The 25105-nt window shown below is 38.2% G+C and overlaps 1 protein-coding gene across 5 annotated transcripts in view; it reads left to right on the forward strand.

The window, feature by feature from the left end:
* The window catches only part of LOC124776586 (pumilio homolog 2), a 592179-nt gene that overhangs the window by 541825 nt on the left and 25249 nt on the right, over nt 1-25105 (forward strand). For 2 of the 5 annotated variants that reach the window (XM_047251637.1, XM_047251642.1), the window contains 4 exons: nt 4656-4797; nt 9788-9916; nt 15352-15468; nt 22581-22700. In XM_047251637.1, the coding sequence (XP_047107593.1) occupies nt 4656-4797; nt 9788-9916; nt 15352-15468; nt 22581-22700 (508 nt within the window). The remainder of the gene's footprint in view (nt 1-4655; nt 4798-9787; nt 9917-15351; nt 15469-22580; nt 22701-25105) is intronic. The other 3 variants (XM_047251638.1, XM_047251640.1, XM_047251639.1) reach the window with 3 other exon arrangements.

Here is a 25105-nt window from a genome sequence, read left to right on the forward strand (position 1 = left end):
TCTTCACCTGGAGATTTTTGTAATAACGCTGCTCTAAAACCTCCTTTGCTTGCGCCTATGTATAGCTCGGTTTTGTATTCGCAATGAAAGAAGATCTTTGAGCATGTTGAATGCTTGCCTCTGCTCATCTTCAAACTTATATTTTTGATTATTTCTCAGTAAATTGCTAAGAAGTTTGCAGTTGCAGAGAATTTGAGATGATGTTGTTGTTGTTGTTGTTGTCGTTGTCTTCAGTCTTGAGACTGGTTTGATGCAGCTCTCCATGCTACTCTATCCTGTGCAAGCTTCTTCATCTCCCAGTAACTACTGCAACCTACATCCTTCTGAATCTGCGTAGTGTATTCATCTCTTGGTCTCCCGCTACAATTTTTACCCTCCACGCTGCCCTCCAATACTAAATTGGTGATCCCTTGATGCCTCAACACATGTCATACCAACCGATCCCTTCTTCTAGTCAAGTTGTGCCACAAACTTCTCTTCTCCCCAATCCTATTCAATACTTCCTCATTAGTTACGTGATCTACCCATCTAATCTTCAGCAATCTTCTGTAGCACCACATTTCGAAAGCTTCTATTCTCTTCTTGTCCAAACTATTTATCGTCCATGTTCCATTTCCATACATGGCTACACTCCATACAAATACTTTCAGATATGACTTCCTGACACTTAAATCTATACTCGATGTTAACAAATTTCTCTTCTTCAGAAACTCTTTCCTTGCCATTGCCAGCCTACATTTTATATAATCTCTACTTCGACCATCATCAGTTATTTTGCTCCCCAAATAGCAAAATTTCTTTATTACTTTAAGTGTCTCATTTCCTAATCTAATTCCGTCAGCATCACCTGACTTAATTCGACTACATTCCATTATCCTCATTTTGCTTTTGTTGATGTTCATCTTATACCTCTCATCTCATCTCATACACTATCCATTCCATTCAACTGCTCTTCCAAGTCCTTTGCTGTCTCTGACAGAATTACAATGTCATCGGCGAACCTCAATGTTTTTATTTCTTCTCCATGGATTTTAATACCTACTCCAAATTTTTCTTTTGTTTCCTTCACCGCTTGCTCAATATACAGATTGAATAACATCGGGGATAGGCTACAACCCTGTCTCACTCCCTTCCCAACCACTGCTTCTCTTTCATGTCCCTCGACTCTCATAACTGCCATCTGGTTTCTGCATAAATTGTAAATAGCCTTTCGCTCCCTGTATTTTACCCCTGCCACCTTCAGGATTTGAAAGAGTGTATTCCAGTCAACATTGTCAAAAGCTTTCTCTAAGTCTACAAATGCTAGAAACGTAGGTTTGCCTTTCCTTAATCTAGCTTCTTAGATAAGTCGTAGGGTCAGTATTGCCTCACGTGTTCCAACATTTCTACGGAATCGAAACTGATCTTCCCCGAGGTCGACTTCTACCAGTTTTTCCATTCATCTGTAAAGAACCCACGTTAGTATTTTGCAGCCGTGACTTATTAAACTGATATACTTTTTAAAGTATCCTTTTATATCTATTGCTGCAATAGATTTAGGTTCTAGAAAGTTTTGAGCAGCTATTGTCTTCTGCAAAAGAGGTTAGATTTGTCCACACTGTGTAACACAGCCAAGAAACTCATCAGTTCCCCTCAGGAACTGCCATTTTGCAAATTAATTTCCAAGTTATATTCTGCTGCAGGTTTTAACACTAAAGCAATTTGTTGAAGTGCCTCATCACTCTGTTGGTATTGTAATATCGTCCATATTAACAAATATTATGTTCTCTTGAACCAGTGCCCAAAGAACAGTGTTAACAAAATGTTGGAACACAACAGGTGAATTTTATAATCCAAATGGAACTTTCCTGAATTGAAACTGCCTTGAATGTGTCAGAGATGAGGTATATTTATGACTTTCCTGTTCAACATCAAGTGGGAGGGGGGAGACATTCTTGGGGTCTAGTGTGGAAAACACAAATGCATCTTGTAGTTTATCTGAAAGATCTTCTATGGTGGGCAATGGGTAACAAACTTTCACTGTGATCTTGTTTAATTTTCTGTAGTGTATACAGATGGGATAATCTTCATTTTTCTTTCTTACAACTGCTACATGGCCAGCATATTCAGATGAACTTTGTGTTATTATTCCCCGATCAAACCACATCTAGACTTGCCTGCCAACAATATCTTTCTCAGTTGTTCTCTCACAACAGTCTCCATTCTGAAATCAGTGGACTTTGTCTTTGTTGGGGTGTAACTAGTCACTAAATCTTCTATATGTTCCTTTGTTTCATCACTAACAGGTCTTTCAGTATCCAATCCTGGTTTGTCTGCTATATGGGTACACCCTCTTCTGGCATCCCAAAAGTAACTGTACCCTTGTTTATTGATATTCCAATTTGATGTAGAAGGTAGTTTCCAACTACCATTTCTAAATTCATAGTGTGTCTAGAAACTTATAAATTTGTTTCAATTTTCAAATCATAAATCCCAACAGTACCTGTACAACACCCTGTGGAGAACCAAAGTTTTCCCAAATCCCGTCAAAACTTTTGCAAACTTCGAGGATCCATAATTTCAAAAACATCCTGTTGTAATAAATAAAGTTGACTGCCCCAGTCAGTTATCGGTTACTTATTTGTACATTTTAAAATTTACAGTTGTTAATACTCTGTTAACAGTGTTTGCATTCATTGCCGCTTTTCAGTTATTCTTCTTCTTCGTGCATTCAGTTGAGATATGGCCAAAATTGTTGCAGCTGAAGTGTCGCTTGCCTTTGTGCTTGAACTATGACCACAGGCACCACAATTGAAACACTTTTTGTTTGGATCCCAAACTGCACTTTCAGTATTTCTGTTACTTAGAGTCTTTAGCATATTTATTACTGAAGTTTAAACTTTCATTGCTGTAACTTTTATTATTTCTTTTTGGCAATGACTTCACAGCTCTTTTGTAATGCCTCATTTTTTCCTTAGACTCTTCCCTCTTTTACACTTCCAGCACTATGAAGTAGAAGTGTGCCCGAGTTGTCTTCTGTCCTGTCAGTTACGTACTTAAATAGCGAGTTGTTATCAATATCAGCATGGCTGGCAATTTCCTTCATTCAGAGAAAATATTCTTGGAGAGACTGTTCCGATGTAGTCCTATGGTGAATAAGCAGTTGGCGGATCTTGTTTTCACATCAAATTCCTCCTGCAAAACACTCTAGAAATGACAGAGAAGATTTACATATATCTTGTGAACACGGTGGGAATAGTTTTTTGCTTTGTTGCCCATTCCTAAATTGTCTCGCTATCCATTTGGATTGCATGCTCCTCTTAATCATCGGTATCATGATCTTCCTCTTCATATTCTGTGTTATCATTTTTCACCCCAAGTTTGTCAATGTTGAATAAATTACTACAAATATCGGTAGTCATTTCTGTTTTCATCCTACTAGTTAGACATACTATTTTGCATATTGCCCCTAACTCCGCTTCTGAAAATGATGCTTCAGTAAATGACTTCTTAGCATCAAGTTCAGTTGCTATTGATTAAAAAGTAAAACAAGTAAATTCTCTGAAGTATTTTGACTTTCTTCTGTCATCTTGAACTGTTCTGAAAATTAATGTGTGTGTAGAGATTTACACACACACACACACACACACACACACCACATCCCACGCCGGCTATTTCTCCTGTAGTCGCGTTTTACTTGCAATACTCTGCTACTACCAATCGTAGTAAAAATGTGAATCCTTACCATAGATTGAAAATCAACACCATTGCACATTGCTACATCACAGGCGAAACTGTATTGTCACTTGTTCAGTTTATTTCAGGTAGAGCCCCCAAAATTTGTAGGTTCTGACTTTCATGAAGACATGTTTATTAATCTCCTAGTTACAAATTTTAATGCTGAAGTGTCAGAAAAAAACAAAAGAACTTACCCCCACATCTGTGTGGGTAGTATTGGCATGCTTTGCAGGGGCTGAAAGTTTGGATGGGCATAGTTGAGCAGAGACAGGTGGTAGGAAGAGATTTGACAGATACTGAGAGGGAGTAGGATGGGATGGGGAGGAAAAGGTAGACAGAAGGAGTGTTAGGAGTAAGAGATAGAGAGATAGGAGTTGGGGAATGAAGTGATGGGGAGATGGAGAGACATAGAGGGGCATGGGATAGGATTGTCAGAGAAGGGTGAGGAGGAGATGTGTGTCTAACTTGTATGCAGTTGAAGCTAGGAGGGACAAGGTTAGAAAATGAAGAAGACTGAAGAAAAGATAGGTGATGCAAAAGAGGAAAATGTAAATTTCTTACACACTGTTTGGCGAGAGACAGTCCAGGAAAAGGTCAGAACTAATATGTGCTGAATGTATCATTATTGTTTTGTTCAAAATCTTCTTCTTTCTTTCTTTCTTTCTTCCCCTTTTTTTTGACTCTGACATTTTGTATGTTGTAGCCATTAATTTGGTCAGCATGTATCGATTTTATAAAACTGCTGCAATGTGGGGTGCATTTAGATTATTAAGATTGCAGCTCTAGATGAGTATTAATACCAGTACTAAAATTATTAGTCACCCACTAACCCTAAAATTGCAAGGTATAACAATGAAAATAGTGGTAAATATGTTAAGTTCATTAAATTGTTCTGTATAATTTTATATTGTTATCTTTTAATAATCTTTCTTAACAAGCAGGTGCAAGGACAGTATCAAGTAATACCTGCCTACTACGATCAAGGATCAATAGTTATGGGCAATGTACGAGGTATTGGAAGTGCCACTCCAATGCGGCTAGTCTCACCTGCACCTGTTATAGTAAACACAGGCACCCCTGGTAAGTGCCCCAGCCTTTTAGATTGAAACATTTATACAGTGCCATTTGTGACACATGCAGTAGAAAACTAAATTAGGTGTACATCATATGAAGTACAGGGTGTTTCAAAAAGAATATATGTATTACAAAGTATCATTTTGTCCAAACTATCAATCGCTGCGCCTCGGCTTGGCTATTGGAGAAACGAGTACGTAGTCTAGTTTATATTAATAGCTGCTAGATGTCAGTTGTCCTCTGTTTTGCTTGGTAACCATCATATGTTTAAAATGGTTACTCTGCAGAAGAAATCATTTTGTGTTCTTGAGTTTGTGAAGTGCAATTCTGTGATTACAGTGAAAAGACATTTCAGGTTGAGGTACCAAATTGATCCCCTGAATGGGTGGAACATTCACAGACGATATCGACAGTTTCTAGTTACAGGATGTGTATGTAAAGGAAAGAGTCCTGGCCACCCTCTTGTTCCTGAAAAAAATGTTGCACGAATTCAAACTGCTTTCCAACGTAGTCCTTCAAAATCAACTCGTCATGCCAGTTGGGAGTTAAAAATAACTACAACAATAATTTTGCGTGTTTTGAGACGCCAGTTCGTTATGAAGCTGTAAAAGTTAAAGCTGTTACAAGCTCTGCATCCTGATGACATATGCAAACGTGTGGCATTTTGTAACGAGATTCTTGATGCTATTGACAATGATAACACTTTCGCACAATGCATTGTGTTCAGTGATGAGGCAACTTTCCATGTTAGTGGTCAGTTAAACAAACACAGTGTTGAAATTTGGGGCCTACAGAACTCACATGCAGCCATTGAACATGTACGAGATTTCCCCAGAGTCAATGTGTTTTTTTGCGATATCCTGATCATGTGTTTACGGCCCATTCTTCTTTGATGGAAACACGGTTAATGGTCAACAGTATCTCGCTATGTAACAAAACTGGTTGTTTCCAAGGTTGCACGAAGATAACTTTGTTTTTCAACAAGGCGGGGCACCACCTCACTGGAGTCGTCAAGTGCGTGAATATCTAAATGAAACTCTACTGAACTGTTGGATTGGTCATCAAAGAGCTGTTGATGTAGCATGTCCCAGCTGGGCTCCATGGTCACTGGATTTGATACCCTTTGACTTCTTCCTGTGGGGTATTGTTAAAGACAACGTTTATGTTCCACCACTGTCTCAGAACCTGGATGAGTTGAAGAACCGGATCCATACTGTCACACCATCAGTGACGAAGGACATGCTTGCCCGAGTATTGGAGGAATTTGTATTGATGTATCATGTCGCTGATGGAGGGCATATTGAACATCAGTAATCTGAACTTGCGAGGTTCGTAAATGTGTGTGTAAAGTTTCATATTCGTATGTCTTAAAGTTTAATAAATATATGCATTCGAAATATGTATATTCTTTTTGGAACACCCTGCACTAAGTGTAATAACTGCAAAATATATCTGCAGTCATCTGCAGGTTCTAGTAGTACAAGTATGCTTTGATTATGGAACTTCCTGGAAGGTGAAATTGTGTGCCAGACATGGACACAGCCCATTTATCTTGCTGGATGAGATATCCATACACAACTCACAACCCACCCACACAGCTTTCTGCCAGTAGCCCATCTCCTACCTTGCAGACTTACTTTTTTCTTCTGAGAGGCTGGTCCCGCAAGGTATGCAAGAGAACTTCTGTGTAGTTTGGAAGGTAGGAGATGGAAGCGTTGGCAGAAAGCTGCGAGGGCAAGTCTTATGTCGTATGGATAGTGCAGTCGGTAGAGCACTTGCCCACAAAAGGCAGAGGTTCCAGCTTTGAAGACAACTGCCCACACTCTGCCATAGGAAAACATTTTGAATATGATTGAACTAACAATACTTGGGGAAGCAGTGTGTTTTGATACACTAATTCACTTAAAGATATTCAGCATAGGAAGTGCAAATGTGGCATGTAATAAAGAATGTTAAGATTTGGCAAGCTATCACAAATAAGAAAAATTAAGTGCAGGATTTCTCAAAATGAATAATAATAATAATAATAATAATAATAATAATAATAATAATAATAATAATAACTTGCATGTGGCATAGTACAATCATGTTACAGTACATAAGGTAAATGTTAGTTTTAGTGTTGACATTTCTGAACGATATTTAGTAAGAAGTGTATCCAAGAATTTGTGATAAGTCATGTTACATGAGCAACGAGACATTAATGATGTATTTCTTCACCAAATAATCATCCACGTGCACATCTACATCATACATCATACTCTGCAAGCCACCTAACAGTGTGTAGTGGAGGGTACTTATGGTACCACTAACTGATCGTCTACCTTCCCTCATTTCCCTGTTCCACCCACTACTGGCATTTGAGAAGAATGATTGTTGGTAAGCCTCTGTATTAGCTCTAATTTCTTGAATTTTTTTGTGTTAGTCATTTTGTAAGATGTATTTGGAAAAATTAACATGTTGTCCAATTCTTCACAGAAAGTGCTTGCTCAGAACTTCAGTACCAAACTTCTCCATGATGCATTGCGCCACTCTAACATGTGCCAAAGGAATTTGTTGAGCATCTCTGTAACAGTCTCGCTCCAACTAAACAATCCCTTTTTGAAAAGCGCCTCTCTTTGGATCTTCCCTCTCTGTTGTACCAGTTGTACCTGGTAAGGATCCCTGATAGATGAAGAGTACGCGGGAATCTGTGAACCAAGTGCCTCATATGCCACTTCCTACGTGAATGGATTACTTTTCCTTAAGATTCTTCCTGTAAATCTGTTTGGCATCTGCTTTTCATACTATTAGCTTTATGTGATCATTCCATTTAAGGTTGCTATGGATAATTACTGCTAGATATTTTACGATATATAAGGTTCCCAGCAGTTTGTTAATTGTACAGTAGTGGTTTTCTTTTCCTATGTTTGCACAATATGTTACATTTATTTATGTTCAGGGTCAACTGCTGGAGACCGCATCATTCATTAATCCTCTGTTGGTCATTCCGCAAATCGATATTATCTTTTGGTGTTGCTTCTTTCTTATAGGCAACCGTATTTTCTGCAAACAATCTTAAAGAACTTTGGATGTTTCCTACTTCATCATTTACTTACAATGTAAACAGTAATGGTCTGTCACACTTCCTTGGGGTGACGCGTTCTTTGTCATGACAGTATAATCAACCAATTGCCTTTACATCTTTGACCTGCCATGTAAGAGAGGGCATTGTCACAAAGAAGGAGACCGTAAGGTTTCATGCTGTGTCCTCCCCCCTCCTCCCCTTCCCTCAATGAAAGTGTAGATATTGCAGACATAAAGCTGGATGTGACATTTGTAGCTTTGTTGAAGAAAATGTAGATTTGTCATTTTTTTAATTATTATTAGTTTGTGTGCCTACTGGTGGAGCACCAGTCATGGGGAAAAACGAACTCTGGATTTGTAAGGCAACAAATGGGAAAATGATAAAGCATCCGGTACCCTGTTCGCACAGATTTGAAGCTCAAAGAAATTAATCTGTGATATGACAGAGAATATAAAGACAGTCTGAATTTCTCCAAGCATTTACATATGGATCAATTTTCTCATGTACACAAGTACCTATCAGCTTCCTCCCCTATTCTTTGGGATGATGGAGGTGGTACAGTACTTGCTGCTCGCAATCCATGTTTACTGTGTAGTTCTGCTCTAAAGCAGTGGTTACAAAACAGCCAATGTAACTGAAGAAAGTCTCTCTTTGCTTTTGCTTTTTGTTGACGCACCCAAAGATTTTATTGCTACATTGTGTCTGCTTTATATGAATATGTCGAAGTTTCTTTTCTTGTGAAAATGTTGTATAAGGATTTTGCATTTACCAAGTTGAATTTTTTTACCATGTCTTAGGCAATCACAGCTATGAATAGTCATCTTGGGTATTAGTCCTTTATTAGTCCTTTTTTATTGGATCACTACAAGTTTTATGCCACTAAAAACCACATCTCCAGATGAACGTTGACTAAAACACCAGAGCGGAAAAGCTCAAGACCTTTTTACCCCATAATAAAAGACTAATTTCAACTCAATTGGTTACTAATACCCAAGATGATAACAGTCAGGTTTGAGCTTTAGTCAAATAGTGAAAAATCCACTAGGAACACAAATTTTTTTGTAGCTAAATGTTCTTGCAAAATTGCTTATACTGTGTGTGAATTCCTAAGGGACCAAACTGCTGAGGTCATTGGTCGACTATACTGTCATGACAAAGAACGTGTCACCCACAAGAAGTCATGTGATCCTCTTCAATCATTTGTGCAATGCAGCAGTGTTTCTTGGAACAACAATCTATTTCACTCAACCTTAATGAAATCCATTGTTTACAGAAGCACAAAAATGACAAAAGTCTGCAAACAAATTTTAAAAAAAATTCGTGAGTGTGATTGGCTCTCAGAATGATTGGCTCTCAGAAGCTAATCAAAGTTATTTTAGGTATAGGTATTCAGTTGTGACATTAGGTAAATCATAAAACATAATCCTAGGAAAACTTTAAAATGAAATTTCCGTTGGTATCACAACACTGCATCAAATGTTCGATCTAAACTAACTACTCGGGCAGGTGCTGGGCTGCAATTGTTTCAGCTGTAAGAAATGGCAAGTTCTAAAACAGTTATGTCACATCTCAGGAGCTCCATCCAGTGGTAATGTATAAAAAGATAGACAGACATATCCAACTGTTATTAAGTAAACTGATCATTAGCAGTTTTTACTCTTGAGTAAGGAACATCTTCAAACGTTTTTGAAAGGTCCTGGGAAAAACAATATGGTTGTATTCTTTCTCAATTTGTGGAGGAAGATCAGCAACTGTAGTGCATCTTGTAAGTGTTCTTGTATAAAATAGATTGTATTTGTATAAAATAGTTTTCTCACCATGGTGGATGGTATTTCACCATGTTTGCAATTTGGACTTCCACAATAATCAGTTTCTTCCAGTAGATGACTCTATTTGTTCTGCATTTGATATACTCGTGTCATATTTCAGGAAGTAATATGAGGTTACTGGGCAGTCAACCTCAGCAGATTGCAACACCACCCTCAGCCTCAATCTACAACAGCAATCAGCAGCCTTCTCTCTACAACTCATCTGCATCAAATGGAACTACTATTGGAGGTCAGTACAGACTGGTCAAGTGTAAGCTCAATCACTGCATTAAGGTGCAAATGAAAATGGAGGAAGGAGATACTTGCTTCTCTTCTGTAGCATCTGCCTGTGAAGTCTAAGCTCACATTTCTTCAGCAGTTGGAAGTGAACCTATTTAATTTCATCCAAAGTGTGAAAATATATTACAAAGCCCAACAACAACAGCTCTACGATAGATATACGCAGCAAGCTCAGTGTTCACCATTCTTTTTTCTCATCATTTTAATTATGTTGTACAGGCTTAGCCTAAATGATTCATAGGATTTTAAAACATTGTTTATTTAAATATATGTCCTACAAATATGGGTGGTACATAAAAAGACAGATACACTCCAAGTTTCAAATACATTTTACAAATATTCAATGTGTGTACTCCTGGTACTTGGCACACATCAGGTGGTAATCCAATTCATCCCTGTATGTTTCAATCTATGTCCATAACAGCAACAGTGATGTGTTCCTGTGGTTCTTGCAGAGTTGTTGGCATTGGCACCACATAAACTTTGCCCTTTACATAATCCGACAGGAAGAAATCGCACAATGTTTTATCTGGTGACCTGGAGGGGCATGACAACAGAGAAACATAACTCAAACCATCGTGCCCCACAAGCAATATGGCTGAGAAAGGTACAGACAATTGTGCTCCAGTGTGATCAAGCCTCATCCTGTTGAAGGATGAAAGTCAAGCAGTGAGCAGTCAGTCGTGTCAACAACCACAACTGCAACATGTCCAAGTACATGAAATTTGTCACCATCTGCTCGGTGAAGCAAAAGATGTCATACACGTTTGTCTTGGATTTGGTACAGAAGAAATTCACTTTTGATGAATGCCTTTCCAGCTCCTCACAAACATGCGGCAGTTCAGTACCCTGCACTCTCACTATGTCATGATTCACGTTTCCCTATGGATGGGAAGCCACCTCCTCGCTGAAAATCAGTGCTTCTGCAAAGTCATCATCTTCCATAGCATGCCACATTCAGGTACATAAGTTGGCGGCCGTAGTCGTCTGGAGTCAAGTGGTGTAACATTTGTAGATGGCAGAGTTTGAAATGCAAATGCTGCCTCGAAACATCCCACACTATTTTGTGCAGAATGCCCAGTTCATGGAATAAAATGTTCTCGGGTTTCTAATTGTGTCAATTGCTGAAAACTACACAGCTTTCAGCCAAGCAGTTATTCAATGTTATCGCCACGAGACTCCGCATTCATACACACCCAGTTCATGGCTTGCACAAGTGGTTGATTTCTGTGGGCTGTGCACAGAGATCTTTTTCACGCATTCCTCAATTTCCTCTTGAGACTCACAGTTGCCCTGTGCTTTTCCCTTTATACTGACCGCCAGTACCCCTGATCTGCTAAGACCAGTGCAAAATGTTCTGATGACCAGATGCAGCTTTCCTGTATTTGCATACAAATACACACTGAACTCTCACACCGACGAACACTGTTCATATTATGACAAACTAAAACTCTACTCCTGCATTGGCTCCATCTTGTAAAGTGCTGCCACAGGCCTCCCATTTAGCGTAAATGCGAGCCAAGAGGCTGGTTTTTTAAACTGGGTGAGTGTATTTGTCTCTCCATGCATCACCCATCTTTGTACATTGTATACTCATCAGTAAGCATTGCTTTGAAACCCAATGAATTGTATAGGCTAACCATGTCTTTTATATATGAACTAATGTCGGTTGTTCACTTACATCTTCATTATCCTTCTGCCTTTAATTAGTTTAATTCCTTCTACTGTAGCATTTATTATCCAGCCAGTCATCACCAGATGTCCTGACAAATTAATTTTCTTTTACTTTATTGTCCTTGCTGAATAAATTCCTTTAGTCACTCAACCCAGTTTTAGTACCTCTTCATTTTTCATTTTGTATTTCACTTCACTGTATCTATCTATCTCAGAATTCACATTTAACAATCTTCTAAAGGGGCGGAAATCAGTAGATGTGATGTACATGCACAGACAAACAAATGATTACAATTTCAGAAAAAATTGATGATTTATTCAATGGAAAGAGCTTCATGAATTAAGCAAGTCAGTAATGCATTGGCCCACATCTGGCTCTTACGCAAGCAGTTATTCAGCTTGGCATTGATTGATAGAGCTATTGGATGTTCTCCTGATTGATATCATGCCAAATTCTGTCCTTTTGGCACATTAGACCATTAAAATTCCAGGTCGGAGGGTCCTGCCCATAATGCTCCAAACATTTTCAATTGGTGAGATATATGACGACCTTGCTGGATGAAGTAGGATTTGGCAAACACGTAGACAGTCAGTAGAAACTCTCGCAGTGTACGGGTGGGCATTATCTTACTGAAATGTAAGCCCAGGACGCCTTACCATAAAGTGCAACAAAACCAGTTGTAGAATATCATCGAGGTACCACTGTGCTGTAAGGGTACAATGTGTGACAACCAAAGAAGTCCTCTTATGAAAAGAAATGGCCTGGTTGTCGAGCTGTGTGGTGTGTGACAGTCAGGCTGGTATCCCACCACTGTCTGGGACGTGTCTTCACTGGTCATCGGGGCTCAGTTTGAAGTGGGACTCATCACTGAACAGTCTACTCCAGTCAGTGAGATTCCAGCCCAAAGATGTGAAAACTTAGCTAACTTTCAGTGGACAGGATAATGTTCGAAACCTCTCTTGGGGATATGCGAGATGTAGATGAAATTAAAAACTTATTTTGAAATGCTGTTCTTTGAAAACCGTAGGCTGTCCACTGAGGAAATGTTAATTATCTACTACTGAAATACCAGGTGTAGAAGTATGAAACCGGTATTTGGATGCAATAACTACAAATCATATGAAACTGATAAAAAATGTTTTATTCAAAATAATCTCCATTGCTATTTATATATTTCTCCTACCTCTCCAGCAAACTATAAATGCTCGCAAAAAAAAAAAGGCCCCAGTATTTCCCAAGTGAGCGTGCCTCGATCATTTCCGTGACTCGTTTTGCTGTGTATGATGGAGCGTTATCATGGAGAGATATGACTTTGTGTTGCCTTTTTCCATGTTCTGACCATTTTTCACGTATGCTCAATTTAAATTGATCATTTGCCATTGGTAGTGGTCAGTGTTAACGGTTTCGCCAGGTTTTAGCAACTCTTAATAGATGACACCATCCTGATCCCTCCAAACGTAGAGCATTGTCTTCTTTCCTAATTGATTTGATGTTGCAGTGGCTGGCGATGGTTTACCTGGATTCACCCTTGATTTACGATGCTTAGGATTCTCAAAATATATCCATTTTTCATCACCTGTCACTATTCAACGGAGAAACAACTCTTTTGTATCTGGCGAGCAACATTTCATAAGTGGTCTTTAAATTTGCTTGCAGTGTTTCATTCAGTTCATGCGGAACCCATTTTTCTCACTAGTTGTCGGGGGGTGGGGGGTGGGGTGACAGTCGGGCTGGTATTCCACTACTGTTTGTTGGGACGTCTCCAGACAAATCTTCACTGGTCATTGGGGCCACTGCTGTATTCACAATATCCGTGTTTCATACTAAATCAATAGTGGTTAAAACACTGAACTTGCATTTCACATAGTAAATGTCCAAGTCCTGTTTTAGGCTGGCCGTGGTGGCCGAGCGGTTCTAGGCGCTTCAGTCCGGAACCGCGCTGCTGCTACGGCCGTGGGTTCGAATCCTGCCTTGGGCATGGATGTGTGTGATGTCCTGATGACTTCAGATGTTAAGTCCCATAGTGCTCGGAGCCATTTGAGTCCTGTTTTAGTTTTCCTATGTTTTAATGTAATGCAAGTGCTTGGATTTCTTGTTTTCTTCCACATTGATACCTAATCACAGCTTATGAACGCACACCACCACCACCACCACCACCACCACCTCCTCCTCCTCCTCCTCCTCCTCCTCCCTCTGTGTGTGTGTGTGTGTGTGTGTGTGTGTGTGTGTGTGTGTGTTGGTTTTGCACAGTAGTATGTTGTCATTTGTAATACTGGTTAATTTTTTGAAATAAGTGCTCAAAGTAGTCTGTAACTTTGTTGGAAAATACATTGTACTTTTAATTTATGTCTGGATATTATATGTGTATATAGCTTTCTGCATCAAATTAAATTGTTCTGTGAGTTCCTGTTGGGTTTGAGTATAATCTTCATCCAATAAGGCCTGCAATTCGTGACCTTCGAACTATTTCAGTGGTTTCCCGTGCTTGTCGTTTCTTATGTCAAAATCACCACTTTTGAATTTTTTGAACCGAGAGCAAATTCGCCGAAAGCATCGACAAGCATTTGATGCGATTCTGCAGCAGTTTTCTTCAAATGATAACAGGAAACCAGTACAGTGCACAAATCATAGTTCCTAGGCACAAAACTAGACATGTTTATGCATTTGAAACAAATACTGATGTGTGGAACTTGGGTTATTGTGTGTTGACATTCATCGTCAGCCATTACAGGAAGCAGGTGGCACTGCAGGCATGATCTCACGGGCCCTACACTAACGGCTAGCACCATCTATAGGGAAATTCCGGTTTCATACTTCTACACCTGGTAAATGAGTTATAAAAAGTTTCTGTAATTTCAAGCTCTTTGATGAACTCGTTCTTCACCTAGAAATTTCTTTATTGATTCTTCTTATTTTCTCTTGACAAGTAGTTCAATCTTCTTGCTGGAAAGAATAAGTTTTTTCCTTGGAAACACTGATTTTGATGTTCTGAAGTCGTCGTTAAGAATTTTACAATACAATTTCTAATGTAATTCAATTAGTTGTCAACACACTCCCGTGATGTTAAATAAAAACATATGTTGGTTTTGCACAGTAGTATGTTGTCATTTGTAACCCACAATTTAGTTTCATTTAATCAATTAATACCGGTTAATTTTTTGAAACAAGCGCTCAAAGTGGTCTGTAATTTTGTTGGAAAATACATTGTATTTTTAATGTATGTCAGGATATTGTGTATGTTTTTGATTGGTATTTCATAAGAGCTCCTAAAGTTTCCTAATTCCTCATTGGTTTATTACCTTCGTGGTTTTCTACTTGTTACTTATGTGATGCACTATAGTACTAAACTTGCTTTCAAAATTACTACCACACCTGTGTAGTATTAATCACAACTAACTGAATGGTGCTGATTCTTAAAGTAAATTTATACATATTAAAAGAACATCATATGTCTAACTCATAATTCACACTTGCAAACTTACAGTGCAAAATTACCTGAGGATTATATGATTTTGAGGTATGCCTTGTTCAGTAGTTGTGTGGCTCAGTTAAAAGGCCACCGTGAGACTTTGAAACTGTTGTTGAATTTCAGTGCAGTTTTATTGTGTTGAAACTCTTTAATTTGTAAGTGGTTTTACTATCACAGGGAGTGATATTTTAGAGAGATCAGTGTGTGTACAAACTAACATGGTGGTTGGCTGCTTGTACAGGGCTGCAGTCAGGGTCAGGTGTAGGTGGTGGGTTTGCATCACTGGCCAACTCGTTGGGATACAGCAACAGCAGCTGCAGCCTTGGGACCATAGGCTCACCAGCTGCCTTAGGATCAGGTACTTGCTTATGTTAACGTGTGTGTGTGTGTGTGTGTGTGTGTGTGTGTGTATTTTGGACAGTAGAGATTTAGGTTTAGACTAAATTCATTGTTCTTTTCATAGAACAAGGAAAGATATAATGCTCCTATTTTGTTTCACTATTCTATGAATTTTAGGGCAAATGTGCAGAGCTGCTGAATTAGTGAAAATGTTGTAACTGTAAACTGAGTAATTCTGTTTGAGCCTGTGTCTCGTTTCATAACCTGTTATATCATTCTTGTTTGGTGATAAACAAACTAAATTGGGCTGGTTTTAAAATGTTTTCCCATGCTCTCTTATTCCTCTGGTGTAAAAAGAACGGCTGCAGTATAAGTTTTTGGTATCTGTAATTCACACACATGGTTTTGTGAGATGTGTTAATGCTGTAGCTTCCATTGTATAAATGTTTGGCATCTCTAAAACTACTTCTGTAAATACATTCTTCTACTCTTTAACAAAGTTGCTTTAGAATTGCATTAACAACTAACGTCCTCCTGAATATGTGTAATAAATGTACAGATGATTTTTGTGGTGTTCATATTTTATGCATAATCTGTATCCTGCTTATGTGTCTTAAAGCAACTGTGATAGTTTCGGAGAATGTTTTTAATAGGGTAGTAGAGCTTGAGACCTTGAATGGCTTACTTTGAATATTACCATAGTGTAAAGAAAAGAAATAAGTGTGGAATGATGGCATATTCATGAATTTGCAAAAGCAAATGTGTGGGTATGTGTGCACTTCTCTGCTGCACAAGATCTGATAACAAAGGAAAAGTAGTTGTGTGATATTCAGGCAGTTTAGTTTTCAAAACTGAAAATTTCCCACAATTCCTGTTTGAGAATTGGAGGTGGTGGAGGGCATTGAGGATTGCTTTCACTTGTTTCTAAACTTCTGCTCCAGCCTCATATGTCAGCTCATATTGTATTGCATTCATCAGCCTTCAGTTTCATCATCATATTCATTCAAACAAGGGTAATGATGGAGTAGGCTTGATAATGAAAAGGAAAATAGGAATGTGGGTAAGCCACTATAAACAACATAGTGAGTACATAATTGTAGCCAAGATAGGCATGAAGCAGACAGCCCCCATAATAGTAAAAATTTGTATGCCAGCTAGGCTTTCAGGTGCTGAAGAAATTAAAATAATGTATGATGAGTTAAAGGAATTTACTGAGATTGTAATGGAGACAAAAATATAAGAGCATGTGCTGAAAAGTAATGCCTCTCAATTTTTTATGTGAAAACTCTCAAAGCTTTACTGGAATACCTCTATTCTTCATGTCTACATATTTACAGCTCTTTGCCACTTAGAGGGCTTCAAATTGTAGCATGAAACATTGCAGTGTGTAACGGCGCATGAGAAACAGCATGCTGTAAACGAGTTTTGAATTTGAAGAGTTCATCCACACTTGGAGCACTGTGACATGTACAACAGTCCGAGGCCTTTGTTGATTGTTAACAATCATCTTCCATACAGTCCCGACTTGGCTTCATCTTGATTTTCATCTGTTTCCAAAATCTAAAAAACGCCTTCGTGTATTTCACTGTGGTGGTGGTGAAGTGATGCAAGTAGAAGTGAGGTTGGGGCTCTGGCAAAAAAGTCAAACATTCAACAGTGATGCTATCAACAAACTGCTCTCTCATTGGGAGAAGTGTGTGCATTGCCAGGGTGACTATGTTGAGAAAGAAATATGTAGACACGAATAATAAAGACGTATGTTTTATTTAAAAAAGCTTGAAGAGTTTTCTTGTTTAAAAAAAAAAAAATCAGAAGCATTACTTTTCAGTGTGCCCTCATGATTGTGATGGGTGCCTGGGATTTGGTAGTAGAAAAAGGAAGAGAAGGAAAAGTAATAGGAGAACATGGCCTGGGGAAAAGGAATGAAAGAGGAAGCTGCCTCATAGAATTTTGCACAGAGCATACGTTAATAACCATGGAAACTTAGAAAGAAGATTGTATATGTGGAAATAGTTCAGGACATGGGAAGGTTTCAGATTGATTGTATAATGTTAAGACAGAGGTTTTGTAACCAGAGTTAAACTGTAATGTATTTCCAGGGACAGTTGTAGTCTGACCATAATTTATTGCTTAGGAGCAGTAGATTAAAACTGAAGAAACTTCAAAAAGGTAGCAAATTAAGGGAATGGGACCTAGATAAAATGAAGGTAGCAGAGTTTATTGGGAGTTTCAGAGGATGCTTTAGGCAAGATTGGATTAAAACAGAGAAGGAATACAATGGAAGGTAAATGGTTAGCTTTGAGAGATGAAATATGGAAAGCAGTAGAGGACCACAAATGTAGAAAGACAAGGTTGAGTAAAAATCTCTAAATAACACATGAGATACTGAATTTAAGTGATGAAAGGAGAAACTATAAAAATGCAGCAAATGAAAGCGAACAGGAATATAAATGTAAAAAAAAGTTGACAGAAAATACAAACTGCCTAGGCCGGCATGGGTAGAGGAAAAATGCAAGGCTGTTGAAGCATGCATAACTAGGGGCAAGATAGCTACCACCCATAGGAAAATTAACCCTTTCACTGCTACAAGCATTCTCTCTGCATTCCGTGCTGAGGATGGTGTTTGTTATGGCTGTACTGCTTACCAAATGTTTGTGCATGTGCTGAGAGACTGCATTCTGGCTGACAATGAAATGCTAATCATCTGATTTTTGGAAACCTATTAGGTGAAAAAAAATTTGATTCTTGCACATCTTACAGTCTGATATCTTTGCTCAATAAAGAATTGCATTCCTTTTCATTATCCATCATACATACAGCATTGCGTCAAATTAAGCGAGACATTCATAAAATATGAAAGGTTTTGCTGTGGTAAAAATGCATTGTGTTAACTTTGCGTTTGGTTGATTTGTAACTCATACTCTGCAGTGTATGAAACATAGATAAGATATTTAGAATTGAGAGCAGAACAATACCTAGTCCGCAGCACGTGGTCTCGTGGGCAGATTCTCGCTTCCTGAGCACAGGGTCCTGGGTTTGATTCCCAGTGGGGTCAGGGATTTTCACCCGCCTTGAGATGACTGGGTGTTTGTGTTGTCCTCATCATTCGTGAAAGTGGCGAGATTGGACTGAGCAATGGTTTGGAATTTGTATGGGCGCTGATAACTGCACAATTGAACGCCCCACAAACCAGTCGTCGTCGTCATAACGATACCTCATTTTATTCTCAAGTTATTAGATTTTACATCTGATTGATAGTCATGAGTAACATGCCCATTCACATTCTTGCGAATCACAAATCGTGGTCGTAACAATCGTCATATCTCGTAAATGATTTGAGATATCAAAACAAGTTTTTCTTTTTCTTTGCAAATGATAGCAAGCTGTGAGACACACATGTTACATGATAAATACACAAAACATGTTTTATTCACCGTGATGTGAAAGTAACGTGCACTATACAAAAACCAAGTGGCATTGGTATGTCCACACCAGTGAAAGGGTTAAAGACACCTTCAGTGAACTGTGAAGCTGCTGTATGAAGAATGGGACCTCAGATGGTGAACTAGTACTGAGCAAAGAAGGGAAAGTTGAGAGGAGGAAGGAGTATATAGAGGGTCTATAATGGAAACCAACTTGAGGGCAGTATTATAGAAGGAGAAGAGGAAGTAAATGAAGATGAGATGGGAGATACAGCACTGTGAAGAATTTGACAGAGCACCGAAAGGCATAAGTAGAAACAAGGTTCCTGGCCTAAATGATGTATTCTCATAGTTACTGAGACACTTGTAGGAGCCAGAGATGATTAAATTATTTGACTTGGTGTGCAGGATACGAGACAAGTGAAATATCCTCAGATTTCAGGAAATCCTGTAGTAATTCCTATGCTAAAGGAGGTAGTCATTGAAAGATTTGAATATTATGAAAATGTTAAGTCATTGTTGGAAAATATTGATACGAAATATTGAAGAAATGGATGTGTACCTGTGTTCATAGCGTTCGTGTATTTAGAGAAAGCTTTTGACAATGTTAATGGGACTAAAAGATATTTTGAGGGTACTGGACTGCATTTATAAGAGTCGAAGAAAATGAAAAAAGTAGTTGAAAGAGAAAATAGAGAAGGTTATAGCTTACCCCCATATTATTTAGCCTATACATTGAGCAAGCTTTGAAGAAATCCAAGGTGAAATTTGGAAACGGAATTAATGTTCGGGGAGAAGAAACGAAAACTTTGACACTCGTCGATGACACTGTAATTCTCTCGGAGATGACAAAGGACTTTAAAGATTTGTTGAATGGAATAGGAATGTCTTGAAAATAGTTCATAAGATAAACATCAGGAGAAGTAAAAACAAGGTTAACGGAATATAATTGAATTAAATCAGGTCATGCTGATGGATAGTTTAGGGAATGTAGACACCATCTGTAGTAGGTGAGTTTTGTTATTTGAGCATCAAAATAAACTGATGATGGTGGTGGTAGAGGGGATATAAATGCTGACTGGTAATAGCAATAAATGGTGTTTTTTTTTTTACATCAAACATGAATTTCAATGTTAGGAATTCTTTTCTGGAGGTATTTGTATGTTATGCAGAAGAGTGATGTGGAAGACAGACAGCACAGATAAGATGAGAGTAGAAGCATTTGAAATGTGGTTCTAGAAGAATGCTGAAGATTTGATGGGTATATTGAATAAGTAATGAGGAAGTGCTGAATCAGATTGGGAAAAAAGAAATTTATGGTACAGTTTGGTTAAAACAAGGGCTCAGTTGATATGACACATACTGAGGTACCAAGGAATTTGGTAGTGGAAGTAATTGTGTGTGTGTGTGGGGGGGGGGGGGGGGTAGTCAAAAATTGTAGAGGGAGACCAATCCACAACTACAGTAAACAGGTCGAACAGTAGGGTGTAGGTTGTGTGGTAGTTATGCATAGGTGAAGAGGTGGGGTGTACTAGTGTGGAGTGTTGCATCCATCAGTCTTCAGACTCAAGACCACAATATCTTCATTCATGCATCGTTCATATTCCATACCCATTTGCCTCCAAGAGATCAGTTTGCCCATTGAAGCTATACTTTGTTCTAAGAATAAGTCTGATGTAAACACAATGATTGGTCAGCAGCTGTAGCTCTCGTACATTAGTGATGTTCTGCTCTTGGAAGTAGGTCCAACTTACATAGTAGACATCTTATTACTGTGTCACGGTAAATGCAACTTTGACGTTTTGATGTATTAACAGCCATCAATGTTTTGTTAATCATACTTGAGCTACATAATGTTTATTTCAAAAATCTTGTACAGCAACGCACTCTGTAAACGCCATTTGCGCTCTGATTTTCTCGCTGTTAATATGAATGTGAAAATGGGTGACACTGCTTCCTGCTTCATAGTGAAACATTCACATGGAACACCATTAATGGCAAGAAACAAGTTATTCTTAATCTTTTTCACAAGATCACAGAGAAGAATCAGTGTTGACATTTTTCGAGAAACACTAGATAGTAAATATAATGATAAATTCCAATTGTGTGCAGGGCGTAATTGGTAGCATTGTAGAATGAAAATGGTATGCATTCTGGGGTAGTAGTTCAAATCTCATTCTTGTGTGTAATTTTTTTGTTCAGTTTGAATACATAAATCATTTAAATATGAAGTTCATCAAGTATATGTTAATTAACTCATACTTAACTATCATTTTCAAGAAAAATGCACGTCTTCTAGTTTCTAATTACATATTGCATGCAAAATTTTGGTTTTCATTGCAAATATAAATTCTTAGTTACCATTATTCTATAAGATCGTTGAAGCTAAGAAAACATTGAACAACTACGCTCTTTTTTTTTTTGAGAAAAATCAGATACTCTTTATTTGAATATGCCCGTTGTTTTGTAGGACACGTGGGTTTTTTGCCGATAGCCTTGTTATCAGTGAAGCAGTACTGTAATGTATTCCTTGGAGTCTGATATAGAAGGGGTCCAGAGATTACCAGACGACTGACTATAATACCTTCAGTGGCTTCAATATTTAACTATGCGGGAAATCAGCAGTGCACTTTTATGCCCCACATAGCTCCTGCAGAAAATTTGCTCTTGTTAGTCAGAAATTTTCATCGCTCATGTTTTTAATTACAGTACTATGTCAGCTAAGATCGAGAGCATGGTATGTTTTCCGTTCGGTAATCTCGCGTGAGTTTTGCCATAAATTATTTCCTTCTGTTCAAAAATTAAATGACATTCAAAGCTATTTTGTTCTCTGCTCATCTCATTTTACATCTTTACTGCAACTGTTCACATCACAGCAGGTTAGTTGGATCACTCACACAAGTTAAAAAGTGCCAGTAAAGCTGTTGCCCTGTATAATCACTGAGCCTGTGTACATGTAACGTATCCTCATTATCGTACTTGACTGTACTTCAGATAGCTTGGCTTCAGTTTCATGTGAAACGAAATCCAATGAGGTTCCAGCAAATGTGGTAGAATACGTAGTGTAATGTTTACATGAGGCTTATTCTTATGTTGAACGGACTCTCTCTCTCTCTCTCTCTCTCTCTCTCTCTCTCTCCCTTTCCCCCCCCCCCCCCCCCCCCCCAAAATCCCTATCCCCCTCCCCATTGAAGATGCTATACAGGCAAAGGTTAAATTAAGTATTGTCTTCATAGGCTCAGTGGCCATGAAAGGCCTTCGAACATTGCTGTATATTCCTCCCCCCCCCCCCCCCCCTCCCCCCTTTGCTTTTTTTAATAATTGTTGTTTCTATTGCCTTTAAGTATCAGCGGAAGCTGTTCAGTACCATATGCTGCAATTTTCATAAAACTGTTATCTTTCCACTTTTTATCCACATCCAGCAGATTATTTACATACGTTTCCTTAAATATCTGATGTACTTTCGATTTCCTGTGAAACCACACTTCCCCTCCCCCCCCCCCCCCCTTTTTTTATACATGTAATAAATACACATTATAACGATAAAATAGTGTTATGTTGTTCACTTGCTCATACACTGAGTGTATAAAGGCCTCCTCTTCTGTAATTTTTAGCTCTCATTCCATATCCTTGCTTAAATAAATGTCATTTGTATGTCAGTATATGTTAACTGTTTTGTTGTACAGTTTTGTGATTGTGGCAATTCCAGGTCTTGGTTTGGGAACCAACAGCTCTGGACGCAGAGATTCCTTCGACAGAAGTACCTCTGCTTTCTCCCCTTCGCTTGATTATGGGCGTGGGAAATGGCCACAAAACTACGGAGCGCTAGGTGGATAAGCAGTGTTTTGTTATCTGTAATGCATGTTACTTACATTAATGTCAGTAGTTTAGGATACTATTTCTAACTTTGCTCTTTTAGAGAATTCCAGAATGTCAGCAATGTTGAAATTTGTTTTTCTGTGATGCTGTGTTAGAGAGAAACAGTAAATCTTGACAGGCATTTTATTTATTGCAGCAAAGCAGAATTTTTGGGAGAGCAGCTTACAATTTGATGGGAAGAGAAACTCGTGTTATTTTACTAATTGCTTAATCAAAATGAAGATTCTTAAACAGGAGCTTTATTTACATACTTCCTTCACTCAAGTTTTCACAAGAGAAAATTTGTCTTTAATTGCATATGCGTCTGTATTATTGCCCTGTTTCCATACTTCTGCAGATTCTGTGTGTAAATTGGCAAATTGTGATGGTGATTCTGAAAAGCAGATTTTTCAAAGCTTTTTTTGTATATTGTACATTATAAAACATTTTCTGCAACTTTTCAAGTCCAACATAAGTTCAAAATTTTATGAAGCAGAAAAGTTAGCAGTGAGAGAACTTAGTATAATCTGAACTGTGCAGTAGTGTTAACAGTTCGTATGTGTTATAATTACATCCAAAGTTACCTGTGATATTCTGGTAAAAAAACATTTTCAAGGGGATATCATAGGTGGAAAACTGAGGAGATAGCCAAGAAAATTTTGCTAAGGGACAGGGCATGGCCTTTTGGAAGAAGGACAAAGAATAAAAAGAAGGAGAAGTAGTGCTTTGATAGTGTTGGTGATACAGAAGTAAGATAATGTTAGCTGTGTTTTGATTTGCTTTGTAGTTATATGTTGAGCATCAGTAGTGTTAGTGTTTGTATTTGGCAGATACTGCACTCATTTTGATGAGAGATATTCAAAAGAAAGCTAAGAGATTACAGAGTAACTTCTAGTGCTATTAATGTTCAGACCCTTGGTCCTCCAGTGGTTCTACCACCAGTGATGTCCCTGCTGTCCCACTGGAAGACTTTTAGGTCACACATCTGCCAAATTTAGCTGGTTGGGTGTTCCATTATTACATTCTGGAGGTTATCTAGACTATAATCTGCTTTTATGTTCCTGGAATTTACATTTCCTCGCTGTTTAAGTACTTCCATCAAATTTCCTATGTTAAGTAACACCTGATTTTGCGTTAACTTATTTATAACTTTTCCGTGATTTATGCTTTATGAAAAAAATGTTTGAGGAGAAAAAACTGACGTAAAATGACTTTGGCGTGATGCTGGCCGTCGAGTATTGTTTACACTGAACCAGTAAACGGATGAAAGTTAGAACAGTTCATGCCATTTCTTGTGCCGCTTCCAAGCTCTGCTCGGCTTGGTGGCTGATGGGAGTAACTAAGTTCATTCAAATAAAGATATAATGACCAAACGCAACCATTTCATAACTGTCTCTACTGCACATGCATAGCTTCATGATTATTGTGATCGTCATGACATCTTTGTCGAACCATATTTATCGTGTTTTGTCATTTTACCACTTGTAGCGCTAGAGGACAGCTTCACTGACTTTGCATTACTCAGATGTTTTTGGTTTTAACACAGCACCAGTTACGTATATTTCCATGCTTAGCAAGACTTATTTCGAGAATTTATTCTCATTGCCAAGTGCAACATTTACGTATGTATTTTTTGTCATGTTTCACAAACAAACAGTGTGAGAGAGTTTGCATATGTTTGGTTTTCTAAATAATTTAGAAGGCACAGTACCGATAACCTGAGAACGACAACCACAGGCAAGAGATGCAGAACAACAAATATGCAAAGCACCACATACAATACTTACGTAAATATTTGTGCTTGACAACGAGAAAAAATTCTCAAAGTGTCATGGTAAGCAAAAAACATGTAACTGGTGCAGTGTTTTATTATGTAAATAATGAATGACAGCTGCAGGCTTTTCAAAAACATTAATTATAAAGTATGAAATTAAGTCAAACATTTCTTCTTCCCAGACAATTACCAGTTCCAGTTACACCAAGTGGTTTTTGTTAGATAATACACAAGTCCTTGACAAAGATTTTGATGCCTAATATGTACATACATTATACATAAAAGTGGGAAAATGCAAGAGGGGCTCCTGTGTGCAACTTTTACCACTTAAAACATTATTTCCCCCATTTTATACCGTTTATTTAAAGTTCCTTGAAAAGTGTAAAAGACACTGTGAACCCTGCCATATCATGTCTCCACATAAGGATTTTAGTTTACCATTGTAGCTCAAGAGTTTCACCTTTTTCTTCCCCTCCACAAAAAAACCACTGGGTTCAAGAAACATGTTGCTATGTGTATAGAGTTAGATTTGAGCTACATTAGGATTTTTCTCCCGTCATTAATCACTTCAGTGATGCTTCCTTTCTTCATAACTTCTATCC

Source organism: Schistocerca piceifrons, chromosome 2 (assembly GCF_021461385.2).
Source record: "Schistocerca piceifrons isolate TAMUIC-IGC-003096 chromosome 2, iqSchPice1.1, whole genome shotgun sequence".
Lineage (NCBI taxonomy): Eukaryota > Metazoa > Arthropoda > Insecta > Orthoptera > Acrididae > Schistocerca > Schistocerca piceifrons.